Genomic DNA, 14185 nt, shown 5'->3' on the forward strand with positions numbered 1-14185 from the left:
CAGGAGCTCACATCAGGCCATTTCCATCTTGAAAACCTTAGGGAAAACACACAGAAACTGTTCACAGCAGATCCCGGGAGCCACTTTATCCATGGCAAGGTTGACGGGCACAATCCCGCTTTATTTCTTCTCTCCATTTCATTTTCTCTAGTACCCCTGGAGAAGAGAGCAAAGTCCTGAGCCCTCCAAGGCCCTGTGCAGCTCCCCTCTTCCTGCGTCTCCTCCCACTCTTCCCACGTCACTCTGCTCTGCCAGCCTGGCCACTTGGCGGGTTCTGCCCCAGGCCACTCTGCTTGCTGCTCTCCTGCCTGCAGGGCTCATTCCCCCTCCTCTGGGTCTCAGCCCTGGCATCACAGCAGCATCACACCAGGAAGTCTTTCCCTGACCACAGTGTATAAATCCTGTCCCATCACTCTCTGTCACCCATACCCAGCTCTGTATTCCTCAGAGCCTGTATTGCTTCCTCCTGTGGTAGGTGTTTATATGTCTGACACCTCATTCTTCAGTGGAGTGTAAGCTCCATGAGAACATGGACATCCCAGCGCCAGCTGACACATGGGCTCTCAGTTAACATGCATGGGGAGTGTTAGCACTTCGTGACGTCTGGGGGGACAACACCTCTTGAATCCACGTCTCCTCTCCTCCTCCTCCATGTGTTAAAATGGCTTTCTGCCCCTTATACCTCACTGGCATCACTCTGAGACTGCTGGCCTTGTCCTAAGTATCATGATCCTCTGGAAACTTGGCTAGCCTTGTTTTGTCTGACCTGCCCACTGTCGGCATCTCTTTTTCTTGAAGCTTAGTTTCTGTATCTGCTTTGCATTGCTTTCTCCCACCCCTGTGAGCCTTCTCAGGTTCTTTTGCTGGGCTCTCTTTATCACCTCTGCTTAAATGCCAAGATTTTCTTAAGATTCATCCTGGGAAGTGTTTTCTTCCATCTCTCCATGACATATATCACATCCCTAGATGATGCCGTATGCATGCACACACACACATGTACACACATGTGTGCATGCACGCACACACACACACCGCTTGCACATCTCTTGAGAGGATGTCTCACAATCAGCTCACATCCAGCATGGCCCCCAGTAAGCATAGTCTCTTATGTAATGCCCCAGGCTTATTCCTCCTGTATCCTTTCTCTGGGAATATTGATGGCATGACCATGTACTTGGTCACCCCATATTTTTCTTCTGAAAAATGGCCTCTTGATCTCTACTAGAGTGATCGTGTAAAAATGCAGTTCTCAATATTTTGCGATTCTCAACGTAATAACTGATTCCAGGAAGGTATTGTCAATAGATGCTAAAAGCATGAAGTGCTTAGGGAACAGGATTTTCACAAGGCCTCCAAGTGTTACCCCACAGATTATGTATTAATTACAGAGGGGGAGTGCTTCCTTCAGAATGAGGAGAGCTGGGGTCACCTTTCACACTCAGCACTGCAGTCCGTTGGGCAGCACGGCATTGCGTGTGCCGCTGATGCTGAAAAGTGCACTCAGCTCTGTGCTCTTCCTGCCAAAAACATTTAACCTAAATCTAATCATGGGGAAGCAGCCAAATTCAGATTATATGACATTCTTTCCACAGGACAAGCTGGTTTAGACACACTTAAGGCAGCATCAGGAAAAGTGAAAAAGGCAAGAGTTCCGTTTCAGATTGAGACTGAGTAGTAAACAATTAAATGTTGTGCATGATTCTTGATTACATCTTGGATTAAGGGGGAAAATCCAAACAGCTGTAGAAGACATGTGAGGGGCGGTTGAAATTCAAACACAGACTGTACTTTAGACTATATGATTGAATAATGTTCATTTTCTGAGGTGTGCTAAAGATATTTTAGTTACAAAGGAGAATGTCTTTATTCTTAAGAAATGCATATGTAGAATTTAGGGATAAAATATTATGATTGGCAGTCATCACTCTGTATCTACAGGTGGTGGATTCAACCAACCACAGATTGAAAATATTTGGGGGAAAAAATCCCAGAAAGTTCCCAAAACCAAAACTTGAATTGTCCACACACTGGAAACTATTTGCATAGCAGTCGCTTTTAGGGGTCATAAGTGGAGATGATTTAAAGTACATGGGGGCTTTTCATGAAGATGGCGCTGAAGGCGAAGGAGGAAGCCCCTGCCCCTCCTAAAGCTGAAGCCAAAGCAAAGGCTTTGAAGGCCAAGAAAGCAGTGTTGAAAGATGTCCACAGCCGCAAAAAAAAAAAATAAGATCCGGACGTCACCCACCTTCCGGCGGCCCAAAACACTGCGGTTCAGGAGGCAGCCCAAATATCCTCGGAAGAGCGCCCCAGGAGAAACAAACTTGACCACCATGCTATCATCAAATTCCCCCTCACCACCGGGTCAGCCACGAAGAAATTAAAAGACAACAACACCCTGGTATCCATTGTCGATGTCAAGGCCAACAAGCGCCAGATTAAACAGGCTGTGAAGAAGCTCTATGACATGGACGTGGCTAAGGTCAATACTCTGATCAGGCCTGATGGAGAGAAGAAGGCATATGTTCGACTGGCTCCTGACTATGATGCTTTGGATGTTGCCAACAAAATTGGGATCATCTAAACTGAGTCCAGCTGGCTAATTCCAAATATAAAAGTTTTAACTATGTAAAAAAATAATAATTTTTAAAAAGTAATAAAAAAAGTACATGGGGGAATGTGCGTAGATATGTGCATTTTGTGTAAGGAGCTTGAGCGTCTGTGGGCTTTGGTGTCCATGGGGGATCCTGGAGCCAGTCACCTGCAGATGCCAAGGGACGACTGACTGCAGCTCACTTTCAAGTGATTTCATCAACAAACCAGCAAAACCGTGTGTGTGTGTGCACGTGTGCACAGGAGAGGAACACAAATATGGCTGAAAGGTGCCCGGCGAGTCTAGGTCACAGTTGTAAGGTTGGTTATTACTTGCCCTTTCAGTGATCTGTAAGTTTGAAAAGTTGAGAATTAAAAGCGGCTAGTGCAGGGAAGAGTGAGGAGCCTGTGAGTGCAGACGTGCACAGTGAAATGAATACACAACCAGTTACTAGGTGTGTTTCTCCTCACTTAGTTTTTTTTGTCCACTTAATTTTTGACACAAAACATCAAGTTGGAAATAACTCCACACCCCTCGTGTACTTGGTCACGCCCCTCGCCTGGGTGGTGGGATGTTTGATGGGATGGCCTCCATGGCCTCTGATGAGGCAGAGAACTGCTCTCACTCAGATTGTCTCTCCTCTGTCTGCTTTCACGGTTTTGCCTGTGTTTTAGCTTTCAGAAGTTTAGTTGTGATGTATCAGATCAGATCAGATCAGTCGCTCAGTCGTGTCCGACTCTTTGTGACCCCATGAATCGCAGCACGCCAGGGCTCCCTGTCCATCACCAACTCCCGGAGTTCACTCAGACTCACGTCCATCGAGTCAGTGATGCCATCCAGCCATCTCATCCTCTGTCGTCCCCTTCTCCTCTTGCCCCCAATCCCTCCCAGCATCAGAGTCTTTTCCAATGAGTCAACTCTTCCCATGAGGTGGCCAAAGTACTGGAGTTTCAGCTTTAGCGTCATTCCTTCCAAAGAAATCCCTGGGCTGATCTCCTTCAGAATGGACTGGTTGGATCTCCTTGCAGTCCAAGGGACTCTCAAGAGTCTTCTCCAACACCACAGTTCAAAAGCATCAATTCTTCAGCACTCAGCGTTCTTCACAGTCCAACTTTCACATCCATACATGACCACAGGAAAAACCATAGCCTTGACTAGACGAACCTTTGTTGGCAAAGTAATGTCTCTGCTTTTGAATATGCTATCTAGGTTGGTCATAACTTTCCTTCCAAGGAGTAAGCGTCTTTTAATTTCATGGCTGCAGTCACCATCTGTAGTGATTTTGGAGCCCAGAAAAATAAAGTCTGGCACTGTTTCCACTGCCTGGCATGTATTTCTTTGACTTTAACTCGTTTGGGATTTACTCAGCTTCTTGAATGTGTAGGCTTACGTCTCTTGCCAAATTTGGGAAGTTTTCAGCCATTTATTTAAGTACCTTTCCTATCCATCTTTTTCCTCCCCTTCCAAAGCTTGGATGACATGATGTTAGACGTTTTTGTGGGTTGGAGGTGAGCTTGTAATGGTGGAAGTCCTGACTCCTCACCAGTGCTCCCCTGACAGTCCCCTCAGAGGGGACGGGGTCTCCTTACTGCTAGCGGGGACGTGGCTCCCCACATGGTCTGCACTTACTTCTTGGGTTGGGGCAGCTTCCTCCTCGGCCTCCTTCGACGCCCCGTGGCAGGAGGACTGGGACGCTTCATCACAGCCGTGGAGGGCTGGAAGTCTAGACTCCCCCTTGGCCTTTCCTGGCAGGGGTGGGGCTTTCACAGTGGTGTCTGGCCGGAGTAGATTGATTATTGTCTAAGCGCTCTCTTGCTGGGATGCCCTTTTCCTGGTCCTGTGCCTAGCGAGGGTAGGTTTTGTTGGGGCTTTTTTGTCCACTTCCATCAGCATCTCCAGGTTGCTGGCTTCTTCAGCTCCAAGTCTGGGATGTATGAGGCAAAAAGGAAACTCGAGGGACCCACCACTGTGTCCTTCTTCGGATTCCAAAGTCCCTGGCCAGTCTGTCACCTTCTCTCCACCTTTGAGAACCTATATTATAAGGTCTGGGGTGTTCATTTGTAGTCAGTGGGAGGAGTACAGGAAAGTATGTCTTCTCGGCTCCCCTGATGCAGCCCTGTGACGGCTCATTAGAGTTCTTCAAGGGCTGGGCCCTCCCCGGCCCCCCAAGCCTTGTGGTCGCCACATGAATGCCCCCGACCCGCCACGTCAGACCACTTGTAGTCCCGTGAAGCTGCTGTGCTCTCGGGTGACCGGCCCACTCCCTTCCTTGTCTGCCTGTGGTATTTCTATTCCCTTCATTTGGGTTTTCTCTGTAAATCTACCCGGACAGTTGAAACACTTCTTTCCTCAGGCAGAATTTTGCCTCTTCTGTCTCATGTAGTCATTTCAGTTACCTCTGCACCTATACTTGTCTCTTATGGTGTCATTATTTGTCTTTTTCTGACCAGACCGTGAGCTGCCGTAGAGGGCTGGGGCTCCATCCTGTGCATCCTTGTCCTCAGTAACTAGCGCAGTAGCTGCTTAAGAATGCTTTATTAGATAGATGGATGGATCTGGCTCTCGTTTCCCACCTGAGTTGTTAAATACGTTTGTTCCCCATTCCCTCACCCCTCTGCCACACACACCAGCCCCCACTGATGCCCTGTGCGCAGGGCTGCTGCTTCTGCCGTGGACAGAGAGCCCCCAGGCTTGCCTGGCCCATCACACTCTGTTGACCTCGCTGAGGTGTCCTGTGATCGCAGCCTTTGATTCCTCTGCACACAGCATCGGTGGTGAGCTTTAGTTCTAGCATGGTATCTTCTTGAGAATGGGAACGATCATTTTTGTGTTTATTATGTCAGCACCTAATAAAGTGCCATTCAGACCCAGGCACCTAATAAATATTCCTAAATGACAGTGGTGAGAAAATGAGTCTTGGTCATTCGTTGCTGTCGTTCTTGCTGAAAAGCATTCCCCGAAGTGCCCTGTGGCTTGCAGGAGGCGTTGCGTTGTCTGCGTCTGGGGCTGGTGGTGGGAGAGCGCTGCGCCCCCCTGCTGGGGAGGTCCTGAAGGCTGCTTGCACTCACGCTTCTGTGCACTCGGTCCATGTCCTGAGAACTGCACCCAGCACAGCACTCAGCTGCCCCTGGGAAGCAAAAATCTCCTTTCCTTTGAGAAAGGAAATTGAAGCAGTTTCTTCTCTTTTTAGGTCACAAATGACCTCAGTTAAGGCAGCAGATCTGTTCAGGGAGAAGGAAGATGGGCGCTGAAGAGAAGGAACACAGTATATGGCTGGTGCTTAGAGCCAGCCGGGGCCGAAACTGGGATCAGGAGCACCGCACCGCTTAGCCACTTGGCGTGTTTGATTTCCTCGCTGCTGTTTCCTTTCAGTGCGTGTTTGCACTCCTCCCTGTGTCCACACAAAGCCGTGCAAGCATCTCAGGAAACCAGTTTCGAGAAGATGGAAATGAAGAGTCCCGTTTCACTGCCCAGTGACACCACACATGTGTGTTCTTGTGGACAGCCGTGCGCAGTTCTTGGGCTTGCATTGGTTTGGGGAGGGGTACGTCTCTTTCAGAGACAGCCTTCTTGGAGTTTCTGGGAAAATAAAAGTTCCAAGTGAGCAGTGCCTGGGCTCCTCGGGCAAAGCCATTAAGGCAGTCTTGCGCAGGAAGACGCGAGTCTAAGGTGAACACCACCCTCGGACTCAGACACACACTTAAGATTAACTTTTGAGTCTTTGGGGATTTTCCACAACTCGTAGAGGCCTGAACTTTGTAATGTATTTTCTGTGTTGCTCTGCTTCCTTGTAGTCTCGTTCCTTAGTGGACAAGCGTGTGGTGATCATGGCTTGACACTGCCACCTGCTTCCGTATCAAGAAAGGCCAGGGCTTTGCGTTATCACCCCTACCCCTCACTAGGCGACCCTCCATAGCCACGGCTTCTAGCAAAGCTGACCGGACATGTTCAGGGGTGGCCTCTCCACCACATACCCCAGTCTTCCAAGAGCACTGGCTACCCAGCTCCAGGCGTCCCCAAACGGGCCTCAGAAGCGCCTTCTAGGAGTCCCGACAAGAGGGGCCATCGCCCCCTCCTTTGCCTTCCTGGAAGTGGCTCTCGAATTCGCTGAACTTGCTCTCAGAGAGCAGAATTAGACATGGGGAGCGCAGAGTGGTCTCTTCAGGGGCTGACAGTCCTCGCCTGTCACCGGGTTGGGGTCCAGTACCTGGTGAACGGCCTCACGGGTCACCGCAGTGTTGGTTTCCTCACGTGTAGAACTGGAAGAGTGGCACCTGCCTTGTGGTGGTTAAGATTCAGTGAGATTATAATGTCATAAAATGAAGCCATCTTTGGGGATCAGTGATCATTGTGTTGAATTTTTTGCGGGGGTCTTCACTTCTGGTTCTTTTGCTCAAGCTCTGAGCAACTGCCGAGCTCCTCTGGTCTTCTCGTTCCCCTCCTGGCTCATCTCCTGGAATTGGTGCTGGAGGCTGCGCCTTCAGCCTCATGTGGGCTCATCTTTCTGACTGTGGCTCTGGGACCTGCAGTCACTGCACCCCTCCTCTGAGCCTCCCTCCCAGCGTTTGTGCTCAGCATGGTGGTCAAGCCGGCCTCGCCACACCGCCTGCCCTCTGCCCTGCTTCTCAGCCTTCCTGCCTCCACATCCAGTGGAGTCATCCTTCTCCACCTTCTGAAGAAGTTAAGAAGCCCCCCAGAGGAGAGAGAGAACGCCGACTGAGGGTGAGAGAGGATGGGGTTGAGAACCTTACTCTGCCACTCACTGCCTTTCCTCCCGTTTCTGAGCCTGCCCACGGCCGTAAGACAACACTGCACACCACGTGGAGTCACTAGGAACATTCGACTGGACAGCACTTCAAAGTGTCCAGAATGGTGCTCGCCACAGCACCTCGCCAGCACGAAGATGGAGCCATGCAGGAAGTCAGCTGCACCTGACGCGCATCCCCACTCCTGACCACACGTGCTGGTGGGCCGGAGGGTGACACAGGCCTTTGCCGTCGGGAACGTCTGTGCAGCGTGAGCTGGCGCCCAGAGACTGGGTGTGTGCCTGCCCCCGTGGACTGCAGAGTAGGCTCTTGCGCGACCGGCACCAAGACTGCTGCAGAAACGCACTAGCCCCTGTGGGGATCTAACGCAGGGCTCAGCCAGATCACCATGCAGGGTGCCAGCAGCACCCTACCCACGGCGGTGAGGGCGCCCCCGGCCCCAGAGCGCTGTCACTCTCAGAAGTGGGCGGAGTCCACTCTGCAGAAGAAGACGAGACCCAGAGAGCAGGCGATCCCCCCCGTCAAACCAGCAGCGACAGGAACACAGACGTTCTGTCGGGGACCCCTGAGGTTTCAAACCCAGATGAGAGCTTAATCCTGGCTGCTCAAGGGAAAGTTCAGAGCTCACAGAGTCCTCCGGTTTTCTGTCACCAGGGTACAACTGTATGTCCATTCCACGTGGAATAGCCAGTAGATCACCAAATGAGCCACACGCTGGGTGCCTTTGGCGGCTCTGGGGTTACCTTCAGGGAGGAAAGCAGGACACGGGCCCCTGCCGTGCCCGAGGGAGCTGGCTGGCAGTAAATTAGAAAGATACTGGTGCAATCCTCCGGAGTGTCAGACAGCGATGAGCTGTGGAGGAGAAGAAGGCAGAAGGACAGCTGGGGGCGGGGCGGCAGACGCTGAGTTTCCCTCTGCTTCTCGGTCCTTACTGTCCTCCGCAAGGGCTGTGTGTGTGCCCTGCTGTCCGTCACCCCGCGCCCAGCAGGGCTCTTGGAGGCTGATGCTGGACTTGCACCAGCTGTACTCAGCAGAAGCAGATGCAGGCTGGCCTGCTGGCCCGCAGAGATGCCCAGACCTTCAGACCGGAGCTGGGCGGGCTCTGGGAGCTTGGTGAGGGAGCCTGTGTGCTGGTTTTCCTTAGACATCATTTGCTAAGTCTAGAGCTCCCCCTGCTGTTTAGGAGGTGGGGTGCTCTCAGGTGACCTTTCAAAAATGATGCTTTTAAAAAAATTACTGCGGGGACGTTTGGCACTTCCTTCTGGTTCGGCTGCTATTGAGGCCCAGCCCGGGGTGGGGTGGGGCGGCGGGGGGCAGGGGCCCCAGCAGGATGGGGTCAAGTCTGTGCTCTGGCTACTTTTAGCGTCTCCTCACCCTGCTCTCCCACCACAGCCGGCAGCCCCTTCCACACCGTCTCACAGCTGCTCTGAAACCGTAGGGCGGCAGAACTGAAACTGACCCCCGTCTGGTGAATTTCTTGAAGTGAGCCAGGCCATCCGTTCCCTGTTCAAGCTCAGGGTATCCCCACTCATCATTTGCTGAACTGGCTTCACAGTGCTGCTTTGTAGAGGGTCTGATTCTGGTCTCCCTGCCCCCAGCATGCTTTGCCGAGTGGCGAGCTGTGGCCCGTGGGGTGGTTGCCCCAGAATAGTGCCAGGTCCCTGACGGGGCTCCAGGGGGGCCTTCTGGTCAGCCGCTGGTTGTGTGTACCGCAGTCAGCCATACGAGCCCCCTGAAGGTTTTAGTCCTTCAGGATGAAATGCAAGTTAATTTTAGCAGCACTATTACCACCAGCTGAACCGAAGAAGGAAAGGGCACCAAGAGGACATGCGTCCTTTTGGTTGAGCTGCCTCAGTCACACCATTTGGTCATGTGGTTCCTGATGAGGTTAAAGGAGGACAGTGGGGGCGCCTGGCTTGCAGGGGTACTCTGTGTCCCCATCTTCCAGGGTCGGTGGCTCCGTAAGGGTTGTGTTAGGGTTACGTTCCATGGGTGCACCTTAGCAGTAACCATTCCCCATGAGAATGAAATCGCCAGGATTGTAGTGATGGGGCAGCTGAGCCGTAAAGATGCCTGCTTCCTCAGGCGCCCCCTTGTCCTTCCCATCAGCCGATGTGAATAGCGCTGCTGAAGTGAACTTGAATTAAAGATGCCTTCTCCACTGTAAACTGCAGCAGTAGACGCGACGCTTCACTCTGATGTAATTATTGTACGGTTCTTCTCCCAACAGCTTTGAAAAGTCCAGCTGCATTTCACGAGCAGAGAAGGAGCTTGGAGCGGGCCAGGGTAAGGCATCCTTCTTCCCAGGCCCCACAGCCCCGCCAGAACCCACTGTGCTGCTGCCATCCCCCCGGTCTGGCGTGGTCCCCGGTCAGCCCCAGCCTCACGGTTCTAAACAGAAAGCTCTGCCTTTCCGCTTCATCCCGCCCCAGTGCCTGCCAGCATGAAGGTTCGGACTGTGATCAGAATGACCGTCCTCCTCTGGTACATCTAAGGGTGTGTCATGGGCGCCAGCCTCCTCTGGGTTTGGAGACCACTGGTATTTTCCAAACTTGAATTCTACTTGGCCTCTGGCAGCTGTTAGGACATGAACACCGGCCACGGGAAAGCTTGCTGAGTGGTGGGCCTGGAGACCTCCCTGTTGCCTGAGCAGCCAGGGTCCACTGGAGGCCGTGGAAGCAGAAGCTGGGCCCTGGGCGCCGGCTCACGCTGCCGCACCTGCTTGCTGCTCTGTCCCCCTCGGTTTCAGTTCCCCCAGGGGCCTAGAGGGGTAGTCTGCTGCCTGGCGTGGGTGGAGATGGGGAAGTGGCCAGAGCGTGCTTCCCCGTCTCGGCCCGGCACTTTTTCTTTTATGTAAAAGACAAGGGAGGAGAACCTCCCCTGATGGAGGCTCACAGGCTGCCCGGGACCCACAGCTCTGTCAGAGACTGAATCATTTACCTCCAGGGCTCACCTTACGGTCTTCTGTTTTTATCTTATTTTTAACCAATTTCTAAGGAAAATGATGATGAATTCTTAGAGTGAGCAGGAAGAATGAGGGCCTGGGTGCTGGGAACGAAAGGAGTGACTGGGTGCACTGTTAGCTGGCCGGAGGAAGAGGGAATTCAAGGAATGGCCTTGCCCGCACCTTCCACCCAGTCTTAAGACTTGGTGCCACTTCTTGGCCTGCTTCTCCAAGGCAAGGAGTAAATGTGACCTGATTAGAAAAGGTGCTAGTTGACAGGTGCAATTCTGTCCTTTTCGTGTTTAGGTTCACTGCAGCTCTTATGCAGAGAAGGCGATGGCACCCCACTCCAGTACTCTTGCCTGGAAAATCCCATGGACAGAGGAGCTTGATGGGCTACAGTCCATGGGGTCGCTAAGAGTCGGACACGACTGAGCGACTTCACTTTCACTTTTCACTTTCATGCATTGGAGAAGGAAATGGCAACCCACTCCAGTGTTCTTGCCTGGAGAATCCCAGGGATGGCGGAGCCTGGTGGGCTGCCGTCTGTGGGGTCGCACAGAGTCGGACACGACTGAAGCGACTTAGCGGCGGCAGCAGCTCTTATGAATTAGGCGTCTATCTTCACCTTAACAGATGCAGCTAAGAGAGGTTAGCTAACTTGTCCAGCTAGTCGGTGGCAGCCAGGGTGAAACCTTGGTCTGTGGACTCCAGCTGTTTCTTCCTCAGTACCTGGGCCTCCTCCCGCTGCTGTCCGTGAAGACCGGCTCCGGCCAGAGTCTGCTGTGCTTTCTTCTCCAGCAGCCAGGGCAGCACTTCTGCCCACCACAGATGGGTGACAGGCCCTGAGCCCACGGCCGCCATAAGCCGTCTCCTGGGAGCTCGGCACCACAGGGCTAGGGCCATAGCCAGGCCAGGGAGCAAGTCTTGACCTTGCTGCAGGCGTGACGTCTGCTCTGCCACTTTATTCTCCATCCTGTTCTACTCTACCTGCCTCTGCTCTGTCTCGTCCTGCCCTGTCCTCTCCTAACATGTGCTGGGTAGGAGAGGTGATGATCTTGGCTGATGGTTTGGAAAATTCTGGTGCAAAGCTTAAGAACACAGGCTCTAGAGTGAGACGGATCCAGGGTCACATACACATTATACCAGGAGCGCTGGGTAGTGGGCTGGCTCCAGGACTGTCGGGGAAATGGTTTAATTTGCCTGGAGTCTCATAAGTGCAGAAATGAGGACATTAGACTTTAAGGAACTAGAACCATGACACCACGTATCAAAATTAGTTCAGAGTGAACAGAAAATGCTGTGGTGTCGGGCAGTGCCAAAGATTTTGAAATAAGATGCAAAGTTATATTCAGTATGATTAGAGCTCTGCAAAATTAAACCTATCTTCTGCATGGAAGAATGACTAGAAACAAATATCCCTAAGTACTAACAGTGGATAATTACATGTTTTTTTTATTGTTGTCTAATTTTTAAGTTTTCTTTAATGAACTCATATTACTTTTGTGATAATAAAAGTGAAAGATTAGAACATATGTTAGTAGTTCAGCCTCAGAGAGACAGACGGTCCTCACAGGTGGGCGAAGCCCTCAGCAGGTGCACTGAGAGTGGGTGCACCCTCCCCAGGCCTCGGGGCCCAGCAGTGTCCAGGCTGGGCTCCTGGGGCGGCCGAGGTCACCCACTGAAGCCACGGCTGCCTTTTGGTCTTGTCCAGGCCTTAAGCTTGTGACCTGCGTCTGAGAGCTGCTTGGTGTGTTTTTTCTGCAGACAGAGGACTACCTGAAACGGAAGATCCGTTCCCGGCCGGAGAGATCGGAGCTGGTCAGAATGCACATTTTGGAAGGTGTGTTAGGCTGGGAAGTGCCTCTTCATGCAGGCCCTCTTGCCCACTGTTTCCACCCTGCGCCACCCACGCTGCTTCTTCACTCTTTCTCGTTGCCCCCATTCCTCACAAAAACGGGGTGTGCAGTCCTCTCCCCCAGATCTGTCTCTAGCGTGATTTACTTCCACTCATTCGTGCATTTACTCGGTATTACTCCAGCAGCTGTGCAGTACAAGCGAGGTCATCCCAGACAAACTCTGCTTGCCCCCGCCCACACACGTCTTTCCTCGTTCTAGGGAAGGAAAGGTTTGGGCTTGAGTCTATCCATTTTTTGTTTGGTTTAGAACCCACTTTGGAGTTGGAAGAAGACTTTCCTAGTCTGAACCCTGCACGTGGCAGGAAGCCACTGAGGGGGAAGACACCGAGGCCCAGAGCAGGGAGGCAGATTGTCCCCTGCAGCAAGCCCCGTCGTCTGGGCCTGCTGTGCCTAGTGACCACGGCTGGGTGTGACCACACACTGTCCTCAGTGGGGCCCCCTCCCTCTGTCCTCGTGAAACTTCACACCGGGTCCCCCACTCTGCCTGGTTCTGCTGTTCTCTGCTCCTTCCCTGGCAGGAAGGGGAGGTGCCCTGGGGTTTCAGGGCAGAGCCCGCTCACCCCTGTATCCTCCTCCACCCTCTCCCACATGCAGAGACCTCGGCTGAGCCCTCCCTCCAGGCCAAGCAGCTGAAGCTGAAGAGAGCCAGGCTGGCAGATGACCTCAATGAGAAGATCGCGCAGAGGCCTGGCCCCATGGAGCTGGTGGAGAAGAATATCCTGCCCGTGGAGTCCAGCCTGAAGGAGGCCATCATTGGTGAGGAGCCAGGCCTCCCTGCATGGACCCGCGAGCCGGCGCAGGGGGAGGGCCGCCGGGCTGCTTGCTCCCTAACTTCCTGCTTAGCGTGGGGCGGGGGAGCCGAGGCGTGGAGAACCAGAACCTGACAAACGGGTCATGCGAGCCTGGGTCAGTGCCCATGGCCCCATGGATCGGCGCCGTGCCGGAACAGCTAAGCCAGTAACCGAGGCCTCCGTCCGCTCCCCATCTCTGAACCCAGGGGTCGCCCCTCTTTCTCAGAGAAGGTGGGTAGGTGTGAGGGTTGGTGTGCACGAGCACGTGGAGATGCCGAGAACTAGAAACCGTGCCTGCTGCTGCTTTTCACTCGTGAAGCCCCCTCTGGGAGCCTGACCCTTTGCCCAGATAGTTCGCTTACAAAGGCCGACAGACCTGGGCGGCGGGCTAGGTGCGTGGACACGGCCCTGCGAGGTGGACCACGCCCCTGGTCCTTACAGAGCTCAAGCCCAAGTGCAGACCCAAGCAGGGAAGTAGGCCCCAGTGGACCGAGGGCCACTCGGCCCGGCCCCGATGGTGGGGGTTGGCGTCAGAGGAGGTGAGGCCAAGGTGGGGGTGCAGGCCAAGCAGGAATTGAAGTGTCTGCGGGGGAGGAGGAACACCTGCACGTTGACCTCGAAGGGGGGTGTCAGGAAGGGGCAGGGGGCGCTGCAGAGCCCTGTGGCCACGGTCAGGCGTGCGCCCCTGATCCCCTCACCGCCGCGGTGAGGGGACAGACGTGCTTCTGTAGCTGCTATGGGCCTGAGATCTGGCCTGGGAGGCAGCTGGAGTGCTCCCACCATAAGTGTGAGCTGGGTCTCTGGGCAGGGTTGGCTCAAGGCAGGCCGGGTGGGGCCCGGGTCAGCAGAGGCAGGTCTGGGCCTCACCTGCACCAGTGCAGAGGTGGGCTGAGCTGGGGGTCTCAGTACCCTCTTCCCTGCATTCCCCACCTCGCCCAGGTGTTCATCTCGCCTGTGTCAGTGTTCAGTCGCTCAGTCGTGTCCGACTCTGCGACCCCATGGACAGCAGCACGCCAGGCCTCCCTCACTAACTCCCGGAGTCCACCCAAACGCAGGTCTGTTGAGTCAGTGGCGCCATCCAGCCTCTCATGTCAGTGTGCTCCCCCCAGATCTCCAGCACATTCTGCCGCAGCCCCTAGTTACGGCCAGTGTTTGGGCCGAGGTCAGTCTGGACT

General features: G+C 53.6%; 1 protein-coding gene and 1 pseudogene across 11 annotated transcripts in view; both read left to right on the top strand.

Annotated features, from left to right (window-relative positions):
• Positions 1–5754, top strand: part of LOC129642100 (60S ribosomal protein L23a-like) — a 105967-nt pseudogene extending 100213 nt beyond the window's left edge.
• The window catches only part of MRTFA (myocardin related transcription factor A), a 207448-nt gene that overhangs the window by 179387 nt on the left and 13876 nt on the right, over positions 1–14185 (top strand). For all 11 annotated transcript variants that reach the window (XM_055566620.1, XM_055566591.1, XM_055566611.1 and 8 more), the window contains 3 exons: positions 9587–9642; positions 12068–12143; positions 12814–12975. In XM_055566620.1, the coding sequence (XP_055422595.1) occupies positions 9587–9642; positions 12068–12143; positions 12814–12975 (294 nt within the window). The remainder of the gene's footprint in view (positions 1–9586; positions 9643–12067; positions 12144–12813; positions 12976–14185) is intronic.

The sequence above is a fragment of the Bubalus kerabau genome, chromosome 1 (genome assembly GCF_029407905.1).
Source record: "Bubalus kerabau isolate K-KA32 ecotype Philippines breed swamp buffalo chromosome 1, PCC_UOA_SB_1v2, whole genome shotgun sequence".
Taxonomy (NCBI): domain Eukaryota; kingdom Metazoa; phylum Chordata; class Mammalia; order Artiodactyla; family Bovidae; genus Bubalus; species Bubalus kerabau.